Below are 21,880 nucleotides of genomic sequence, written 5' to 3' on the forward strand. Positions count from 1 at the left end.
CAGGGCAAGAAGGCCGAGGGGGCCCAGAACCAGGGCAAGAAGGCCGAGGGCGCCCAGAACCAGGGCAAGAAGGCCGAGGGCGCCCAGAACCAGGGCAAGAAGGCCGAGGGGGCCCAGAGTCAGGGCAAGAAGGCTGAGGGGGCCCAGAACCAGGGCAAAAAAGCAGAGGGGGCTCAGAACCAGGGCAAAAAGACCGAGGGGGCCCAGAACCAGGGTAAAAAGACCGAGGGGCCCCAGAACCAGGGTAAAAAGACCGAGGGGGCCCAGAACCAGGGCAAAAAGGCCGAGGGGGCCCAGAACCAGGGCAAAAAGGCCGAGGGGGCCCAGAACCAGGGCAAAAAGGCCGAGGGAGCCCAGAACCAGGGCAAAAAGGCCGAGGGAGCCCAGAACCAGGGCAAGAAGGCTGAAGGCATTCAGAACCAGGGCAAAAAGGCCGAGGGGGCCCAGAACCAGGGCAAAAAGGCCGAGGGAGCCCAGAACCAGGGCCAAAAAGGAGAGGGAGCCCAGAATCAGGGTAAAAAGACAGAAGGGGCTCAGGGCAAAAAGGCAGAAGGGAGTCCCAACCAAGGCAAAAAAGGAAACGGAGCTCCCAACCAGGGCAAAAAGGCAGATTCGGTTGCTAATCAGGGCACAAGGGTAGAGGGTGTTACAAACCAGGGGAAAAAAACAGAAGGGTCCCCCAGTCAAGGCAAAAAGGCAGACGCAGCTGCCAATCAGGGTAAAAAGACAGAGTCAGCTTCTGTCCAGGGCAGAAATACAGATGTGGCCCAGAGCCCAGAGGCACCGAAACAAGAGGCTCCTGCCAAGAAGAAGTCTGGGTCAAAGAAAAAAGGTGAGCCTGGTAAGTAACTGATTTCTTTATGAACTTAGAAGGAAAGGCTGTTTTTAAATGACTTGTGGGTTCTCTTGGGGAGTACCACCTGTATCAGTCAGCAATTGTCATAATAAGGCTGCATAACAAACATTCAAAAAAAAATTCAGTGGCCTTCAACAGCGGTCATTTATTGTTGCTCATGCTTCTGGAGGTTAGCAGATGTGAGCTTTCTCGGATGGTGGCTCTGCCTCAATCTGATTTTAACTGGGTTGGTGACTCTGCTACAGGTTGAGCTCAGGTCAGTTCCATGTGTGGTCCTTCTGGGGCCCTCCAGGGCAGAGGCCCTTCATGGTTACAGCAGAGGCACAAAAGAGCATTTCAAGGCAGCGTTTCGTTGACCAGAACAAGTGATGTGTCTGAACCTGAGTCAAGGGGCAGGGAGTCCACTGTGTCCAGGGAGAAGGGACTGCAAGGTGATGGGAGAAAGGAGAGGTGAGTGAGCAGTGGGTCAGTGTCTTGGCGTGTCTTAAACATATGGGAGCACAAGGACAGGTGAGGAATTAGGAGCAGTAATTCCATCCACCACACAGTCTAGAAGAGTTCTGTGTGTTGGCAAGTCTTTCTTAACTGTCTGGCTGTGTGCTGTCAGCCTGTTCCGTGTTCTTGCCTCACCTGATGCTTTTGTGCAGCCTGAGTCATGTATCTGTGCTTGCTGAGTGAATGACGGTAGGAAGGTGTTATTAAGGAGCAGTTGCATTCTTTCCCCCTCTGCCTTCCCCTTCCCCTGCCCCACCCCATTTAGTAAAGCATTATAGAGCATTAACATAGACGCTGGATTACATAGATATGTGATCATATGGAGCACTGGTTTACCTTTATCTTTTTCGTGTATATCACTGTAGAAATTGGTCCAGGGAGTTCCTGTTTCATGTTTGTCATTCATTCAATCTTACTTATCTCTCCTCTCCTCTCCTTTTCTTTTCTTGTTTTTAAATAGCCACTAGCTGATTTGGAAAAATAATTGCATTTGTGTTGACAAAAGGTATCTTAGAAGGTGTGAAATGTTTGGACCAGTGTCGGGTTGCACAGGCCCTGTGTCTTTAGCTGGGCTTCCCTATCTTGCCTCTGTCAGGCTATTACTTTCCTGGGGTTTCCTCCTTCTCCTGCTGTTTTTGTTGGGCCATTTGCTAGGACAGCAGCCCCCTGTTCCGTGTGAGAGGCCCTGTCACCTGTGAGTGGATGTAGGCTCCTGTGGGAAGCCAGGGACCAGCTGCCCAGCCCAGATCAGGTGGCCTCGAAAGCCCTTTGAAAACTCAGACGCTCTGGCCTCAGCCCTACTTCCAGAGGCTGGTAGGCGACACACTGCCCTTTCTTTAACATGATGTTCCACTTGATTCAAAGCTGGCGATGTTGCTGAGAATCTGCTTTTACTTGGTTCTTCTACATCAGGCATGTCCACAGCTTCCTGCATCCCGTGGTCATTGTTACTTCGTGTGGCTTTAGACATTTGAAACAAGATATGAAACAGAAGTGTGATGATAATATTGGAAAGGAGGACAAAATTGTTCTAATTTGCAGGTAATAAAGAACCATGTTAGGGATGAGACCTACGTGTGACCTCTGTGAACCTAACACAACAGCTTGATGAGGTGATAAAGTTGCAACCAAGAAAACAAACCCCATGTTCTAGGAGAAGAAGATTAAATATTATCGATGAAAGGATAGTAATTTTCAAGTTAATTTAGTGGTCTACCATTATTCCAGCCCAATTTTCTCGATAAGATTTTCCCCCTAACTTGACGGATTATTCGAAAAGTCCCATCTGAGGGAAAAATAGGTAAGAATAATTGAACAGATTTTTTTAAAGTGGATTTTAGAAGGCCAGTCCTATCATTGTGTGAACATCTCCCAACTGTTGTAATTACAAGTAGGAGAATAGAAGGCCCAGAAACTGACTGAGAACTTGAATAAGAGAAGCATCATATTGCGTTAGGGAAGGAAACATTCGGGAAATGATCTAGAGCAGTGTGTTCATATATTCATAATTTGGAAAAGTCTCCTTAGACCCATCAAGCACTTGCCTCTATAAAAATTTAAAGTTTGGATGAAATAGATTTAATTTGAAAAGAAACGAATATGGATTAGCCCAGATGGTGGAAGATGGCCACTCTGACATTGTCGTGAGAAGAAGTCACCAAGGCTGACATGGGGGAGCTTGACACGCCGCCGCGCAGGGCTGCGCAACCACAAGGAAGAGGCAGAGGCAGGGCCACATGTGCCACTGACACCCCGCCCACAGGGTGGTTTCTTTCTTCTTCACAGTGTCGGGAGTCTGGAAAACATGGGGAAAGTTCTTTCTTGGACTTTACGTTTTCGTTTCTTGAATTCGCACTGAGGAATCTCAGGCCTGTTTTCCCATGGTACAAAGGCATCTTCAGGGCCATCTGTGGTGAACTCGGGCCACTCACCAGACACCGTGAGGATCCTGGAGACATCCCCTCCTGAAGTGCTTCTTAAACTTTGGTGTGCAGATGAATCACCCGGGATCTTGCTATGATAAAGACGGTGACTCAGCAGCTCCCAAGTGGGGCCTGAGATTCTGTATTTCTAAGCAGCTCCTGGGAGCTGCTGATGCTATGGGTCCCAGGTCCCACATGTGGGGCCAGTCATGATCCAGGAGACTTTGTCATTTAGCAATTTTGAAAACTCACATTAAAGCAAATAAGCTTTATTTAAAAACTGTTAATATCAATATATAATACATACTTTTAAATGCTGGCATTGTAAATTGTGTGACCATTTTGAAAAGCAATTTTGTAAAATGTATCAAGAGCCTTAAAGGGGCCAGTAGTTTTTCTTCTTCTCCCGGACTTCCTTCAGGAAACAGTGTAAACTGTGGCAGCCAGGTCTGTGGGTGAGTGGCCGGGGTATCCCTCGGACCGCCCTGAGGGCTCGGTGCATTCAGCTCACCCAGACACAGCGCAGCCACTAACAGTAATGCCTGGGAAGATCCCATAGTAGCCTGCAAAGGCTGATCACATGGTCACAGTGTGACTTTTCATTGGAAAAGTCGGGTGCCAAATTCTTTAGATGCCTCAAGAACAATGGAAGGCAGAGACATTAGATAAGTGATAATAAGATAAACCAGAACTGTAGGAAATACAGTATGTGAGAACCCCCATTAGAGCGCTAGTTCCTTTCTAATTTTTTTCTTCAATGTGGTAGTAGTTTTCTCTTCAAAAGTCAAAAAGCAGCTGGGCGTGGTGGCTCACTCCTGTTAATCCTCACACCCTGGGAGACCGAGGCGGGAAGATCACTGAGCTCAGGAGTTCCAGCCTGGCCAACATAGTGAGACCTGGTTTCTACAAGAAATTTTAAAAAGAAAGAAAAAAATAAAAGTCAGAAAGCAACGCTGAAGACCCTGGATCTCATGTGTTTGTGACAGCGCCCCCTGGAGCTGGGAACACCCTTCGGAAAGCCTTCAGTAATGCTACTGGGACAGGCATTCCAACAAACTGATGAAGCAAAGAATTTCCTATTCAAACCTTCCTGATATAATGCCCTTTAGAAATTATTTTCGGGAGATAAAATTGGATCTTGATATATTTTCTTAAGTACTCTCTTTGCCATTGTAAAAAATAAAGGAATAATGATACTCCCTTAATTCCAGATGTTAAAACAACTGAGAAAGATCCCTGGAAGGCAGGGGCCGCTGGAACTCCTGCCCCTGCGTGCTGTCTCTGGACGTAGCTCAGCACCGCAGGCCTCTGCCTGTGGGTTCATCTCAGTAGTTCTGGGGTGAAGTGCAGAGAAGGACCTGAGAGCCACAGTGGACAGACCTTAGGGGCTGAGGGTGGTTTGTAAAGCGGCACAGGCTATAGAGTCACCCAGGATTGTTGATAGGGGAGCATGGACTTGGTGACCGGGTCCAGAGCTCCAGCCACAGTGAAGAGACCCTCCATGATTCCATGATGCTCAAGCATCAAGAGCTCAGGACAGATGAAAGGAGGCATTTATGAACATGGAAGGGAGTCACTAGCAAACACACACGTGATTGGGTAGTAAGGCTGGAAATTCAAGGTATTTGAAATCCCGGTTAGCAGGCACATGTATTCAGTCTTCTTTTCCACAGCATCTGTAGTGCATATTGGTAAGGCTCCCAAGTTTATCCATAGAAAACCCATAAGTCATTAATGTGTTTGGAGTTCCGTGGTCCCAGGTAGAGATCTTCTCATTGGGGGAGCAGCATCTGTACAATAAGAAGCATTCAGAACTCTGGCTTAAGATGCTTCACACTCAGCACCTGCTGCCACCAGTTCCGTGATGGGGTTACACTCAGGATGTGGGGGACATTCAAGTTCCGGAATGACAGTGGCTTGTCGGGTGTGTGTTACGTGGACAGCCCACACCAGTCTGCGCGCGTAGCAATTGGGGTAGAGGGCCCTGTCCTTTTATTGTGTCCTTTAGTGCAGTGGTCAGACCCTGCATGGCCATTATCAAACCAAAACAGACAAAAACGGGTTCATGCATTACTGTTTAACTGTACAGTGTGCTTTTCTGTGGATTGTGCTGGTGGGTATCTAATATTAATGTCCCAATCAGCATTGGTCTTTGGTGGCTGGGGGTTGTGAGGTGTGCATGTGTGGCTCTTTCTGTCCACCTTGGGACCAGGTTGTTCTTTTTTTTGTTTGTTTTCTTTTGAGATGGAGTTTCGCTGTGTCACCCAGGTTGGAGTGTAATGGCGTGATCTTGACTCACTGCAACCTCTGCCTCCCGGGTTCAAGTGATTCTCCTGCCTCAGCTTCCCAAGTAGCTGGGATTATAGGTACCCACCACCACGCCCAGCTGATTTTTGTATTTTTAGTAGAGATGGGGTTTCACCATGTTGGCAGCTGGTCTCGAACTCCTGACCTCAGGTGATCCACCCGCCAAGGCCTCCCAAAGTGCTGGGATTATAGGCGTGAGCCACCACGCCTGGCCAGGGCCAGGCTGTTCTTGGCCTGTATCTGTATGTATTGGCCTCATCTGGACTCTGTCACAATCTGTTTATTCTTTAGCACACATGTATTTTCTGCTCTTTCCAGCTGACGGGCTCCAGGGACATTTCTTGATTCATTTGTGGCTGCCATCTTCCTGCTAAGAGCATGGGTGGGGGGCCCAACCCCTGAAGCACTGCCAGGTGGCATGGGCAAGAAGGACTGTCTACATAGCATCCAGCTTCCAGCTGCTTTGCAGCTCTGACTGTAAAGGACAGAGGCCCTGGGTGGGCTCAGTGAAGTGTGCACCTCTCCTCACAGTCTGCGTTTCCCACACACAAATAACATGAGCACAGGGGAGAGCCCGAGGGCGTGCTGGGCACGGTGGGCATGTCGCTGCATCTGGCAGAATTCCCACCACGGCAGAGTCAGTTGGTGGTGGTGCTCTCGGGGTGCTTGGCCTTTTTGCCTCGCAAAGACCCTTCTCTGCTCCAGGCAGGCTCCATCACTCGCAGTCGTTTCCCGGTGGTCTCTGTGCCCTCGGACGATTTTCTTGGTTTTCGGTTTGCAGTGAACTGTGGTCCCCGAGGGTATGAGGCAGAAATCTGTGAGTCCACAACATAGGTTTTCACCAGCGGCTCGTGGAATTGGCTTCGCCCTTGCAGCTACGTCTTATATGTGGAGTTTCGTGTTCCAGAATTAATCGGATTTCTGCTTACCATTGGCGGCTGTGACCATGTTGCCGGGTGAGCAGGCCCAGATGAGACACGTTAGACTGCGTGTTCCTTCCTTTGTTGGAAAGGCTGCGGCGGCCCCCACTGGCTGCCCTGTACCCCCTTGCCCCTCTGCTGGGGCCGAGCTTCCTGTCAGTCTGGGGCCTGCCATCTTCTCTAGAGGTCATGTGTGCCCAACCTGAGGCAACTGTAGGCAGAACTCCGGGTGGGCTGACTGGCCCTGGACATCTAGAAACACGGGGACCTGTGGGTGTGAGTGTGTTGGGTGGGAGGGGTGAGGCGGCATGAGGGCTGTGCTGCGGGGATCCGGGAGGTGCTTGGGAGTGGGTTCTGGATCACCGGTGTGGAGCAGGCCGGGACGGGAGTTCCTCCCATGAGTCCAGGAGGCCTTGACTTGGGCAGGGAAGGGCTAGAGTCTCGGGCTGTGCTGTCCCATATGGGTGACACTGGTCACATGGGAGCATTTAAATTATCACCTAAATTAGTCAGAAGTAAATAAAATTAAAGATTCCATTCCTCAGTCACACTAGCCACATTCCAAGGCCTACTGGTCACATGTGGCTAGTGGCTCCCCTTACACAGTGCAGAGACAGATCATCTCGGCCAGAGCAGAACGTTTTCCACAGCAGTGCTCTAAACAGGACCATTTGAAAGGAGGTGGCCTCTTGGATCACTGGCAGATCTGTGCAGCCCTGTGTGGTGTTGCACACTGCTCCTGCCTGCTTTGTTCTGGCTGTTGTGTCCTGAGTACAGGGTGGGGTGAGCTGTCTGACCTCCATATCGCAGTAGGATGCTGCAAGGGGTCACAGAGGCTGTGACTGGCCCATAGCACATGACAGATAGCAGCAAAACCAGGTCTGGAGCTGGGCTCCACCAGAGACTTGAATGGCTTCTTCAGTCTTCCTGGCCTTACCTGTTACCTTTTTGGTGCAGCAGGGCCGCCTGCTGACAAATGTCCCAGAGGGAGACCCCGGAGGAGTGGTAGGCCCAGGACATGCTTTTGCAGTCCCAGGCTGCGTCGCTTCCAGAACTTCTGCTCTGACTGTCCTCCAAGAGCAGCTGGGAGCCCTGCAGCAGGTTTTAACCACTTGTCCATGGCTGTATTTGACAGAGAACACCTGCCTTCCTAATCCTTGCCTTTTACAATTTATTATTATATAAATATGTGTTTCCAGTAAACAGTATTCACAGTCTGGAAGCATAGAAGGTGAAAATAGAAAATCTTTTTGCTCCATCCCAGTCACCATCCACTTCCTGCGGCGGGGGGGGGCCTCAAATTCACTGTGCTCTTCACATGGGCACCCACAAACGGGAGCTGCAGTGCACACTGCTGTCTACTTAACAGTCTGTTGGTGACATCTTTCCATATTGCACCTGCGAAGCTGCCACATTCAGCGGCATAATATTCCCTAGCATGAATGTATCGCAATTTATTTAAATGATATTTAAGTAGTATGCAGCTATTTTGCAGCTAAAATTAATGCTGCAATGATGTACATACACTGTTGTGTGTCTCTACAAAGTAAATTCCTAGATAAGTAATTGCCAAGTCAAAAGGTGGGTATATTTTTAATTTAGGAAGACAGTGCTGCATTGCTCTCCAGAAACTTTCACAATTTACGATGAGAGGCCCACACAATTGTTTTCTGACTCAGCACTCCTCACACGATGCTACTGTGCTGCTCTGGAAATGATTCTAACTTCAGGAAGTTTGGGGTGAGGGGAGCATTATAAACCCAGATGTGGGATAAGGAGTAAACCTCTTCCTTTGGAAATGAAAGGCACAAATTGTTTACTAAATGTTTGGAGAGGAGGAAATTGATGGCATCCTCGAGAAGCGGAAAGTCCCCAGAACGGAAGCTTCCCCGTGTTTGGGGTACTGTCAGCTGACGCGCGCATCCAGGCTTTAGCTGGTTTGTTCTCTGATAGTTAACTGAGCACTTATGTACAGTGTCTATTAGGAAAGTCAAGTTTCTAGCACAAGACGTATGTGTATGCAGTGGTGTTGGTTTTTAAAAAAGCTATTTTTATCCTCAGATTGAGTCTTTGTTTGCAGGATTATGCTGGTTTGCCTCCCATCCTGGGCTGCACTGATCTCATACTAATCACCATCTGGGTGTTACACTGGCAGGAGAGCTGTCCCACCCAGCACCTGGAATCGAGTCTGGATCCTACAGTGTGGGCGTAGACTGAGGAAGTACATATGTACATTCTGAAGACCCCACAGTTAGCGTGAGCTCCAGAACAGTATGCTTTTAACTGGAGCTTGCTTCACTCATTGTTGCTGCTGGGTGGAAACAGGTGTTTCCTCCTTACCTCTGCTAGCACGTCACTCAGGGGACGTGGGGATGCAGGGTACTTGTTACACTGTTGGGGAGTCTGGAGCTCACCCAAGGACCTGTGACCTTTCTGCCTAACGGAAGGGGGTGGGTAACCCTAGGGGCATGGCACTTCTCTCTTGCCTGTGGGCCTGCTTTCTGCGGGGCCCTCTTTCCCCAGCCTGCTGATGCAAGCCAGTTTTACTCTGTGGCCAGAGGGACCATTGTGTCTTGGCCCAGGAGAACCCAACCAACCTCCATGAGGTGGCAAACACTCAGAAACAGGCATTTCAGAGACCCATTCTTGCCACGTCAGACAAGTCCATGTGGGAAAAAGGCCACCTTTGGGAGGTAGGATTTTGGGTAAATGTTAGTATCTCCCTTTCAGCCTTCTGCATTTTCCAGTTTTTCTACAATTTTTTTTTTTTTTTATGGAGAAGAAACAAAAACTCCGTTATTTGTCTCTAAGTCAAATAGGCCCTCATTATATCAGAACTGATGGAACTCTCATCCTTTGGGTGTTTCGAGGCAGCCCTGCATCTTCTGAGGAGCAGCAAGGAGTGCCTTGCTCCTTCTGGGGTCTGGAATGAGGAAAGGTAGTACCAGCTCTTCTGAGGTCTCCAGGAGGAGGCCAGTGCCTGTCCCAGCCCCGACACACAGGTGCCTGGGAAGCATTCATGAACTGAGGCAAGGTGGGAAGTTAAAGGCGGTTCCCACATCCTGGAGCCTGGCAGTGCCCTGGTGGGAGGGGGCCTGTGAGCTCCATGTTGTGTGCAGTCTCACCTAGCCCCCATTCTACCCCCACAATAGGAAATGCAACCTGAAATCCAAAGTCTTGTTCTGTAATCTAATGGGGCTGGGGTCACAGGTCAGGGGGTATGGGGAAGAGTTGTCAAGCCCCCAGGAAACAGTATTCAAGGTGTCTAGTGTAGCAGGGCCCTCATCTTAAACGATTTGACTTGGTGATGGGAACACCCCTTGCTCCCGGCTCCTCATCCACCCACCCATACCTGTCCTCCCCACGTGTGCCTGCTGTGCTCCAGGCCCAGCGCTGCTTAGCATAGCCGGTGTGACACCGCTACAATCCCCAGCCAGGTGTTTGTTCAGAGGTGCAGTTTAGGAGGCTGGTTTCCATGCCTTTATCCCTCGTGCAGTTCTCTAAGGTGGATTTGAATTTTTACCTGTTTGACAAAAGCAGAAACCAAAGCTCAGACTTCCCAGAAGTCATGCAGATGACCAGCAGATGGCAGAGCGGCTGGTGTGGGCAGCCCCTCCCGAGGCCCCCGCCCTGCCCGGTAGGTGCCCCTGTGCCCTTCTCGCCGGCGGATGCACAGAGAGGTGTACACGGAGATCAAGTCAGATACTTTTTCTTTTGAACTTAACTCAGTTTCTCAGAGTCTGAAGCTCTGAAGAAAACTCTTTGGGGCTTATGAGCCTTTATTCACTTTCTGTGTAAGTTCTTCAAACCCAACTTTTTCTTTTTTTCTTCTTTTTTTAAAAAAGAACAAAAACATCCCCTAGGGAAGCGAGCCAAGTATCAGTGTGAGAAGCTGCTAGATGACACTCTTCCAGAAATCTCTTTTCAGTTACTTGAAAACATGGCGAGGCTGGGACTCCGGTCACTGGCCCCAGACGGCTGTGGTCAGACAGCCAGGGATTAAAAATCCCCTGCCGTTTTCTGCAGGCATTAGGTAGAGTCTTAATTGCTGTCTAAACCGTATCCTCCTTGGGCCAGCCTGTGTGCCCTGGGAAGGGCCTTGCTCAGAGGTCCTCCAGGAATTGTCTTTCTTTTAAAAATACTGTGATGTAGGTTTTTTTTAACTCCAGATATAAAATTGGTTTTGTTGAAACTTGGAGGAAAAACCGAAACTTTAAAGAGGAAAATAGTTCTTCAGTCTTTAGGATATTTTAAATTCCATTAGATACCATTAAATATACAACCCCCCAAGTTGGTGGCTGATTACTTTTTTCTCCGACTAAAGGAAAAGGACTGATTAAAAGGCCCCGAATTGGGTTGTTCTTGACATTATTTGTACTTAGCTCCATTGCCCTTAAAGCTGCAGATGTGACCGTTCGTGGCATTCGGAGCCAACTGCAGCTGCGCCTCCTTGGCCTGCTTCCTGTCAGGAGCGCTGACCAGTGCCTGGGCAAGGCCGGGCTCTGTGGCCTGAGCTGGGCCTGGAGTCCACCGTTCGTGTTCTGTCTAGGGCCCACCTCAGCTGTGGGCAGATGAGCAGTGAGTGAGAGCAAGAGTCGCAGTTTGCCTCCGGCAGCATTTGGTACATCTTCATTTCCTCCAGGGTCTCGTAAAGCTCACTTCCCCCACAGGCTCAGGAGGAGCCTTCATGGCCACAGTCCAGGAACGAGCTGTTAGGGAGAGGCCAGCAGTGATGTTGGCCGGAGCTCCTCCCTAGAGGGTGTCTTGCGTCCCACCTTGGGGCGGGACCCTGAAAGGTTGAGAGAGAGACGCCCTCTGGACTTTGGGTCAGCAGGAATGGGGAGCTTGTCCTCGGCCTCCTAATCTTGGTCTGCAGAGGCTGATGACTACCTGTGCCGGTGCTGGGCTTCCAGGAGGCACAGGGGAGCCCCTTCCTGGGGCCCCAGGGTCTTCACCTTCTTAAAGCAGACCTGAGTTTGGGTGGGGTGATTGGGGATTGCAGGGTGTGAAAGGGACCCGTGCTGGGTCCCTTGGTCTGCACTGTCTGGAGTCGCCCCTGTGCAGGCCCAGAGGCAGCAGCTATTCAGACTGCACCTGTGTGTCTGAGGGAGGTGCCCTCAGAACCTGATCTGGACAGTCTCTTAGGAAATGAGAGTTTTTGCCAATGGAAGTTCTTCCCCAAGCCCTCAAGTGCTCGCCGTTTCAGGTTCCACTGTCAAGAGTCCTGGGTTGACACCTGGGCCTCTCTCCCGCCAGCTCAGCTTCCTGAATGCTTGGGCCTGGACTCTGGTCCTGGGCTCTTAGGACCCAGCGGGGATTCAGGCTCTTAGGACCAGGGTCCAGGCCAGCTGGTCTGTCTGCTTCCAGCCGCATCCCCCTGGGCATCCTGAAATCTTTTTCTCAAATTCAAACATTCCTTTCTAGGCATTGCTTGTTGCCTACAGAATAAAATCCAGATTCTGAGGGCCTATGAAGACTTGGACCTAGTCCAACCTCGGGTGTAAGCCTGACGTGCTAGGGCCCAAAGCCCCTCACCGTGTCCTTACCCAGCTACGCTTGGCTCAAAGCCTTAAAGCCTTTCTCGGCATTGCTGCGACAGTCGCTCTCCAGGTCCGCCTTGTGTCACTCTTCTGCCTCATGGCCCTGTGTCTTCTGCCTCTCTTGGCCACAGCCCAACTTGTAACTTAACCTTCCAGGCCCAGCAATTTACGGACTGCTGGGTACAGAGGTGGTACATACTTTGTGTCTGGAGACCACCTGGCCCTGCCTGCCCTGGCCAGGGCTTCTGGGCACCTGTAGCAGCAGCTGGAGCTGAGCTGGAGCCTTTTGTGGGGCCCATCCCAGGGCCGAGGCGATAATCCCTTCCTATTAGCCACCAGCTGTTGCCAGGGCTCGGGCGGCCGTTCCTGGAGTGGTTCTGATAGCCTCCCCATGGCCTGAGAGAGCCAGGTGTGCACAGTGCAGGGGTGCTCCAGCAGCTGATGTGGGGGGCTGGCCGCCGAGTCGCATGAGGCCCCTTAGGGTTGAGATCCTCCTCCTGTGCCTGAGTCCTGGCCGTGGGGGATCCTGGAAATTATACAGAGAGAAAAGCCTCGTCCAAGGACGCCACAGTTGACAGTGAGAGAGAACACTAAATGTCTCTTTGCCAGATGGGTTTAATTTTAGGTGCCTGAGCCTCCCAGTGTGGGCGCAGAAGGGAGAGTTGTTTTGAAATTTGGAGTGTGAGGTGCATTATCTGAGCTGCTGTGAGCTGCTTGAAGGCCGGCCATGCTGATTTATTTTGCTGTGCGTTACCCTGTGCCAGGCATGGTTCCAAGCATGTTGCAACTTAATCTTTCCAGCCAAGCTGTGAGAGGAACAGTGATCATCCCCATTTCGTAGGCGAGGAAACAGAGGCAAAGGAAGATTAAGCCGCTTGTCCAAGGACACAGGTGGGAAGGAGCTGAACTGGGATTCGACTCCAGTCCACCTGGTCCCAGAGGCCTTGCTCTGACCTTGGTGCCCCACTGCCCAAGGACAGAGGTGACCTACAGACTGGACGTGGCCCACGGATGTGTTTCTTCATCTGTACATTCATAAATGAATGAATTTATTCATTCATTTGTTTTTTATTGAGTTAGCTGTCAGCAGTAAAGGTGAGAAGATAGCACTTAAAAATCTCATTTCCAGGCTCTTGGGCAGGCCTGTGGCTCTGAGGGTTCTGGCTCAGTTTCCCCCACGGGAGCCACCACCTGGAGGTGAAGTGCCATGCCCAGGGCCACCCAGCTTAGGAGAGGCCACCCCACTGAGCCCAGGCCTATGTGGTTATTTGTCACACTACCTGTCCCATTCCTGCAGGGCCTGGCCCCTGGGTTGTTGCTGTGTCCCCTGCCAGACAGAGGTCTGGATTATCCATCAAAGTGAGACACTGGTCTGTGTTTCTACTCTGGGGTCTCCTGCTCCCTGGTCTCTCCCCAGGCATCTGTCCTGTCCCTCCCTGGTATTTCAGACCCACCAAGATGGACAAAGCATTAGCCACAGGAGCAAGTCCTCAGTGAGCCGAGCTGTTCTAGCATTCACTGCACCCTGGGCCTTTTGACATCCGTGATTTCACAGACTAGGTGTTGAGTCTGACAGACTTAGTTTAGTGTGTTAAGATTTCACAATTTAGAAGATTACTGGCGTCTTCAAGTATTTGCTGGAGCCCTAAGGGATATCCCTGGCTCGCCTTAGGCTCCCGTTAGTATGTTATTTAAATGCAACTCATCTAGAGACCCAGAAATCCTGCCTCTGCTTCTGACGGCTTTCCTTTTTTCTTTCAGTTGTGCTGCCCTTGATTTGGGAACAGTTGAGACCGCACAAGTTTTTACCTAAAATACTTAATGAAAAATGTTTTGTAAAGTTACAGCTCTCTAAAAAGAATACGAAAGGTAGTGTTTGTATGAGTGTGGCAAAGGCTGTGGAAGTTTCTGGGGGGCCATGAGGGATGGCAGAGGAAAGCGTTAAAATTTTGCTGTATGCAGCTTTGCGTTCATTTCACTTGTTACAAGTTTTTTTCTGTTAAAATGTCTAATAGAATGGAATTACATTGGAAAGTTTTAATGAGAATGCCACTGCGAGAACACTCGGGAGCACTCTGTGGACGGAGCCTGCGAGGGGTGAGCGTGTGGCCACGCTGGCCCCTGTGCGGGAAGCGGCGTCCTAGAGCGCGGGCTCTCCAGCTGCCTTATCCAGATGTTTGCCCACCCGGCAGTGCAGTCGGGGCCGTGGGGTCTGGAAGGGTGGTCTCTCAGGAGAGCGTTCAAAAGAGGCCAGAGCTCTTGGGTCACTCTGGAACCTCTGTAGGACCAGGGACTGCCAGGAATTCAGCAGGGGGCGCTTTGGGAGTCCCCGGTTCTGGAAAGGAATAGGCCAGCCAGTCCAGTAGAAATAGAGTGTTAGCGACACACGTCTGAGCCATGGATGCGACGTGAATGTTTTTAGCCACAGTTAAAAAGGCAAGCAAGAAACAAATGGACTGAATGTTAACGATGTATTTTATTTGACCCAATTTATCCAAAATGTTATTTCAACAAACAATCAATATATAAAATTATTACAGATACTTCACATTCTTTTTTTTCCATACCAAATCTTCTAAATTCCATGTGTACTTTCCACTTGTGGCACATGTCGAGTCAGGCCAGCCACGTTGCAGGTGCCCAGCAGCCACACGCGGCCGGTGCCCAGCACATCGGACGGCACAGGAGGAGACTCTTCTGAGTCAGGAAGGGAAAATGTCTTTGCAGCCAGCAGCTAGACGCTGCCTGAAGCAGCTGCCCTGCCCAGTCTGTAACTACAGAGGTGTCTTTGAAACAAGTGGCCTCTGTCTCCTGGAAAGTGCTGGCAGTAGACACGCACCTGCAGGCTGAGGGGGAAGACAGGAAGGCTGGGAACCGAAATGTGAACTAACACGGGGGTTTCTCCTGAGAGTACGCCATGCATGCTTTTATTTTCTTTTGGCTTTTGGGTTAGAATTTTCTCTTGTGTGTGCATTAAAATTACTTTATAGACATACACATATTTCAGTAAAAAGAAGGTTGAAGGGGCATGCTTCTGCCAGGACCTGTTTTCATGGCACCCGTGAGCTCTTAGGCCTTTGGTGTCAGCGTGGTTATTTTTAATCTCCTGAGCCTCACCAGAGTGAGAAGTTATGAAATAAAGGTGCTCATAGCAACCAGCTCGCCCACATACCACGTTCCCCTCATTAAGGTATTGTGCCAAATGCTTTGACTTGTAATGAAAATATTGTGACTAGTAAGTGAAAATATTGTGACAAGCCAGAGAATTGAGGGTTGCTATGGAAACCAGCCCTCTCCTTTGTCCTCCCAAGGTGGGCTCAGCTGAGGGGGCTGCGGTAGGCCGGTCCGCTCTCTGATTTGGCTCATTTTTGGTGCTGTCATTCAGCTGTGGAAGAGTCCAGGCGCTCAGACGTGGCATCTTGGTTCACCCTTTCTTGCTCCCAAGGATGTGTTCAAGCCCCAATGAGAGCAAAGCTCTGTGTGTGTGTGTGTGTATGTGTGTGTGTGTGTGTGGCAGGGGTGGGAGGGGCTCGGCAGTTTTAGTTTTCGGAAGTGACGGTTGGTTTTTGGCAGATGGCTTTCTGTCCTCGAGGCAGTCACTCATGGACTGGCGAGTGGACAGGCCCAATTCTATAGGAACCCAGCCAGCCTTCCCTCTCCCAAACCTGTCGCTGCCTAAGCTTCATCCACGGAGCTAGAAATAGAGGGTTTGCACTGATGTGTGGAAGCAGCCTCTCCTTGCCTTCTGTGCCCCTCCCGTGGCTGCAGGAGTGTAGCTCTGGGTGTCTGTGTGTGATGGACGGTGGATTCGCTGCCCAGTCAGGTCCCACAAGGCCACAGAGCTCAGTCATGGCCAGTGGAGAGAACCTTGGTGAGCCATGCAGGCCGAGAACAGGACCAGTGCATTTGTGAGAAAAAAGGAAGGGAGAAAAGCCCATGGGAAAGGTACGCCTTGCTTAATTTTGTTCCAGGCCAATCTTGATGGTAGAAATAAAAAAAGAGAGGAGCTCTATTTCCACCCCAGCCTGGGACTTCTATGGGAGAGTTAGGACGGTGCAGGGACCCATCGTTGAGTCAGTTTCTCAGTGTCCTGAAAGAGCAGGAGACACTGGAGCAGACTCGCCGTGCTCAGCCTGCCGACCCCAGGCAGTTGGAGAGCTCTTCTTGGCTGTGACCGGAACCTTCTTGGTGTGATGGACTTTGCGGCCGCGTGTGTTGTGGCATACGCCTAAGTCTCGGCTCCTTCCCTCTCGCTGCACAGGGCCCCCAGATGCCGATGGCCCTCTCTACCTCCCCTACAAGACGCTGGTCTCCACGGTTGGGAGTATGGTGTTCAACGAGGGCGAGGCCCAGCGGCTCATCGAGATCCTGTCTGAGAAGGCTGGCATCATTCAGGACACCTGGCACAAGGTGGGCCCACCCTCCTGCTGGCCACACTCAGAGGCCACTGCAGCTGGCTAGGGTGGTTTTGCCCTTCCCCGTGCCTCTCCCCTTCAGGGGCCAGTGAGCTGCAATGGTTACCTGGGTTCTGGGGCCCCATGCCTCCCACCACCCCGAGATGCCCGTCAGGATGGCCACACGCACCCTGCCATGCCACAGAGAGAACATTCATAAAACAGCCTCCGCTTCTTTTTCTTGGCAGAGTTCTGCCACCCTGAGGGATCGCTTGCAGGTGCTTGGTCTTCTGTCAAGCCACCCATGGCCCGGCTCCTGAGATGATTAGGGCCGGGGCAGGGCTCTGTATTGCAGGGGATCTAGGGAGCTGGGGCCTAGCCAGTTTGTGGCCACAGCTCAGGGTGTAGAAAGGAAGGTATAGGGACACACTGTGTGGGGCCCTGTGAGGTTCCCCCCGCCCAGAAGCGCCCCTGGTTTCCCTCGTGCTGCCAGGGGCAGGTTCAGAGGCTAAGAGCTCTGAACTGTCTTGTGCCTCTGGCCAAGAGCTGTCCCCAAGAAGTGCTGCATGGCACATTCCTTCACTGGAGTCAGAGTTCAGGGTAACTTTGCTGGAGAACTTAGTGGTTAGAGATGCTCAGGTGTGTCCTGAGGCCAGCGGGGTCACACCCTTCCTGGCCATACACATCCTGCACAGTCTCAGTGGCACTGAGAGCTTGTCAGTCATCACTGGGGGCTCTACTGGGTATGAGTGGCCATAGGAGATCAAGATGACCAGGGAGAGGCCTGGCTCTGCTCAGGCCACTGTCCCCAGAGTACCCGGTCCCCATGCTGCAGCCAGAGGCCTACAGGCTGCACGCCCGGCTCGGGGAGGCTCCGGGCCAGAAATGGTGGCCAGCCACCCCTCAGAGGAGCTGCAACACCCCACTCCTAAACACCACTCCAGGGATCCAAAGCCTGTGGCCTCGACAGTCCCAACACACACTGGACCTGGGGCCCTGGCCGGCTGATGGCCGAGGCAGGGCGCCTTTCCCCGCAAGTATCTGGAGTCCCAGTGGAACCCTTGACTCAAAGCCCCTGCTCCACTTCATCAAGACCTCGGGCCTCTCCTCTTGTCCAGGGTCAGGGGACGAGCCAAGTCCCATTTGTCCCCTCTGTTAACACATCTCTGGGTACTTCTAGGCCACTCAGAAGGGTGACCCTGTGGCGATTCTGAAACGCCAGCTGGAAGAGAAGGAAAAACTGCTGGCCACAGAGCAGGAAGACGCGGCTGTCGCCAAGAGCAAACTGAGGGAGCTCAACAAGGTACAGCCCAAGTGGGCTCAGAGATGGCTTGTCCTCCCCCGTCCTCTGAGGACCCCCGCCCCATTCACGGTGTATCCCGAGCCCTGAGATGCTCAGGCCTGCCTGGAACGTAGCTGGCTGTCAGGCCACTGAGTAGGGACTGCTGCTTATCTGCTGCTTAAAGAGCCAAGGGCCGTGGCTCACCCTTGGCAGTGCTCGTGGCTCTACGAGGTGGTGGCTTCCTTCGTGGCTTAAGAACGCAGGGAAGTGAAGCAAGGGCTTGGAAGTGAAGCAGTGTCAGTTTGTGATGGGGATGGACCAGACCTGGCTTTCACTAGACAGGTCCTGCAGTCACAGGCCGGCTTTCTAGGGGCTGTGCCTGGAAAGGAGGGTGCCCACAGTAGATTCAAGGTGGTTTTCTTGAGAATTGTGCAAAACCTTTTGGGGAGGGAGCTGGAGGGGCTGCTCTTCTCCCTTTTGCTGCTGTCAGAGGAGGAATGTGCAGGGAAACCCTGGCTGCCCGCGTCAGCGGATGGCGTGGCAGGTAGCATTTGCACTCTGAACGGCACTCGGTGGTGGGCTGGTGCTGCCGTAGGACGGGGCTGATGGCACGTTGAGATTGTGTTGTGATCCATGGCATAGGCGCTGCTCTTCCCACCGCAGAATTCACCAGGGTCTTTCCCCACCTCTCTGCTTCTGAGGGTGGGCCCTGGTGCCCCAGCCTTCCTGGAGGAAGGGCAGGGTGAGGGGCCCCCTAGCCCTCTGGGACTGGTCAGGCCTTGTTGAAAGCCGTCTTTGCCCCATGCAGCACCGCAGTCTTGCTCTTGCTCTCTCCCTGCCTCCCTGCCTTCTCCGTCCCGGGCAGCGGGTGCAGAGAGAGGGCCTGGGTGGTGGACTGTCCGACAGTACGTGGGCTACAGCCCTTCCTCTGGGTGCCTTTGTCTGCTCGAGCACAGAGAATTGGAAGTAAGGCAGCCTTACTTTTTGTCGCAAGTTCAGGGTCACAGCTCGGAGCCAGATGGGAAGTTCACTGGGTGGAGGACGGGCAGGACCAGAAGACACACCTTAGATGGCCACCCTTTGATGCTGCTCCCAACCCCGCTGGGGTGGTAGAATATCTCCCTGGCTGCATGCTCAGGGCAGCCTGGGGTCCTCATTCAGTACCCAGCCTCCTCGGAGACCACTGGCCTTGGCTTTTAGGTGAGGAGAAGGTTAACGGTGCATGGCCTCCCTCCCACCCACGCCCTCCTCCCTAAGCCGGAAGAAGTCCCCTTGGGCTCCCAAATGCTAATCTGTGAGGACCCCCATCAGATTCTGCCAGTGGCCCCCCATCTTCAGACCTAAGTCTGTCCCTCAAGCCCCGGCTCAGCCACTCACCCTGCCTCTAGCCTCACCTCTTCCCTTGCCCTACCTGTGCCCAGACGTGCTGCGCCCTTTCTTGCCTCCTCTGGGGCTCTTCTCTTGCTCTTCCCTTGGCCTCTAATGCCCTTTCCCTGCTTAGATGTCTGGACATTGTCTTCTTACTCTGGCAGACTCCATTTGGTCTCCCTCCCTCGGGAGCCTCCTGGAGCTCCCGTGTTCTGTTCTGCACAGAGGTCATTAGTACAGTTAGGCATCACCTGGCTGCATCTGGCTCCTGTCAGCCCTCGAGCCTGGCGGGGTAGACACGCTCTGGCGGTCTTGCCTGGCTCAGCCTAGCAGGCCGCCAGTGAACAAGTGGCCACTGAGGGCCGCAGCTGAGGGGAAGCCTGGAAGCATTTCTGAGTATTTTACGTTGTCTTCTTGTAAATAGTAAAATGTGTGTAGTTGATGCCTTTGGCTGTTTCTCTTCCCTGTGCTCCTGCTCTCCATTGAGAGTCCTGAGCAGAGCCGATGTGTTTACCTCATTCTTTTTTTTTGAGACGGAGTTTCACTGTTGTTGCCCAGGCTGGAGTGCAATAGCACAATCTTGGCTCATTGCAACCTTCGCCTCCTGGGTTCAAACAATTCTCCTGCCTCAGCCTCCCAAGTAGCTGGGATTATAGGCATGCACCACCACACCCAGCTAATTTTGTATTTTTAGTAGAGACAGGGTTTCTCCATGTTGGTTGGGCTGGTCTCGAACTCCCGACCTCAGGTGATCCGCCTGCCTCGGCCTCCCAAAGTGCTGGGATTTTGGGACCGTGAACCACCGTCCCTGGCCTGTTTACGTCATTCTTACGGTAACACTGCAACTACCCAGCACTGCTGAGGGAAGTGATCCGAGACAGTAAATTCCTGAGAGTATGGCAGTTCCTCTTACCTTAATCCCCCTCAGGAGCTGGGGAGATGGATGGAACCTATATTTCTTGTTCTGGTCCCTTCGACATGTTTTCTTTGTCCTTGTAGAGAAGTTTTTATAGTTGAAAAGAGTTCACATTAATTCTTTTTCTTGGGTTCTGATGCTGAAGGCATGACCTGGACATACTGAGAAAGAACATTTGGATCATCTGCCGTATCCAGGTCTCCCAAATGTGCAAAATCCCAGCAGAATTGGGTTCAAGGACCAGTCCAGACACTATCTGCAGGAGTTGATGGGCTCGGATGCCCCTGAGAACTCTGTCCTGGCTATCTGAGAATCTTTGGGGGGTTTGAGGAGTCCAGGCAGAGCTCCAGTGATGTAACCAAGAAGGCACAACTTTCTGGAAAAACATTCCAGCTGTCATCTTCCCGGGCAGCAGAACCTCTGTCCTGAAGCCACGCCTCAGACTGGCCCCATCCTGGGCTTGGTCTCATGTTCTGGCTTTAGGGCCCAGAAGGAGATGGGGCTGTGAATCAGAAGGAGCCCCAAGGCCCTCTGGGACCCACCCAGAGTGTACCTAGGGGTGGGGTCATGGGAGGAGTTCCTGTTACCAGGCCTTCTTGGTGGAGGTTGCTTCCTTGCTTGGCTGGGGAAGCAGGTTGGAGGGCTCTCTGCAGTCCTCAAAGCTTACACCATGAGGAGCCCCACTACTCCTAGGGAACAGAGCCTGGAAGAAGTTGGGACAGAGTCACTAGCCGATGCTAGTGATGGTGTCATGCCTTGTCTTCTTGTGCACCGGACCCTTCCACCACCATCAGGAATGCTTTTCAAGAACATAAATCAGATTCTTGCAACTGAATTAAGAATCTGACAAGCAGAAGGAACCCTGGAACTCTGAGCTCTTTGAAGAAAAAGAAAAAGAAAAAAGAAACCATGGAGAGCTAAACAGCTGCACTGAGGACAAGTGACTTTTCTGTGCTCTTTAAAAAGCCCAGAGGCAAAGGAGGGGGAAAATGCCATTGAATCCCGGCGGCCTTGGGACCCTGACCCCCAGGAGATAGGGGGTCTGCAGACCCTGAGCGGGGTGGACCTTGGAACTGCACGAGGCCTGCCTAGGGCTGGGAAGGGTGTCTCCAGGTGGCAGAGGAGGGCTGAGGATGACCCGAGTGTGGCTTCCCAACCTGCCATCCATGTGGCTGTGGGAACGCCTGGTCTCTCTGAGCTTTGGTTTCTTCGCGAGACTGGACCATCTACTTGGAAGGGCTGTTGTGTGGAAAACCTAGCAAAGACAGCGGCCTCCTCTCTGCTGGTGTTTGGAGGCTTCCAGCCATCCCCACCACACCCGTCTGCCAGCAGTGGGCCGGTGGGGCTGCGCATGTTAGAGGAGGCAGTGCAGAGGGGTCCTGGAATCACTGCCGAGCTGCCCTCCCTTTCCCCAGGGGCTTCCCGACCCACACAGAGGGGCAGGCGTCCTCATTCTTCCCCTTTCTGGGAACCCGTTGTTCTTGTACAGTCCTAGGTTCAGGCCCCACCCCTGCCTCTTAGAGCTGCTCCCCAGCCTTGGAAAAGTGTGTCGTCTCCAAGGCTCTGTGACCTCAGCTTGGATGGGGATTGTAATCCTCGTCTTCCAGAGAGAATTAAATGGGACAGTGCTGGGGCTCAGTGTCAGCTTCTCCCGCCCCCTACTTCTGTAGCTAATCAATGAAGCAGACCTGCAGGCTCCTGTGGGCCTCTCACCCCAGGCAGAGCCAAAAAGATGATTGTCTTTGAAAAGTGAGGCCAAGGGTCCCGGGAGGTCCCAGAGAGCGCCAGGAGCATGGAACAGCACCAGCACCCAGTGGCTCCCCTTCAGGGTTCTTTCCCGTCTCAGGCAAGAGGGACAGTCTGGCCTTTGGGATGGGCCT

The 21,880-nt window shown here is 52.2% G+C and overlaps 1 protein-coding gene across 3 annotated transcripts in view; it reads left to right on the plus strand.

Moving 5' to 3' along the window:
* RRBP1 (ribosome binding protein 1) overlaps positions 1–21,880 on the plus strand; it is a 68,667-nt gene that overhangs the window by 22,801 nt on the left and 23,986 nt on the right. Inside the window, exons 2-4 of one of the 3 annotated variants that reach the window (XM_026456117.2) lie at positions 1–841; positions 16,302–16,450; positions 17,615–17,737. The exon at positions 1–841 is cut by the window's left edge and continues 987 nt beyond it. In XM_026456117.2, coding sequence (XP_026311902.1) covers positions 1–841; positions 16,302–16,450; positions 17,615–17,737 — 1,113 coding nt within the window. The remainder of the gene's footprint in view (positions 842–16,301; positions 16,451–17,614; positions 17,738–21,880) is intronic. The other 2 variants (XM_026456116.1, XM_026456118.1) reach the window with 2 other exon arrangements.

This window comes from Piliocolobus tephrosceles, chromosome 20 (genome assembly GCF_002776525.5).
Source record: "Piliocolobus tephrosceles isolate RC106 chromosome 20, ASM277652v3, whole genome shotgun sequence".
Taxonomy (NCBI): Eukaryota; Metazoa; Chordata; class Mammalia; order Primates; family Cercopithecidae; genus Piliocolobus; species Piliocolobus tephrosceles.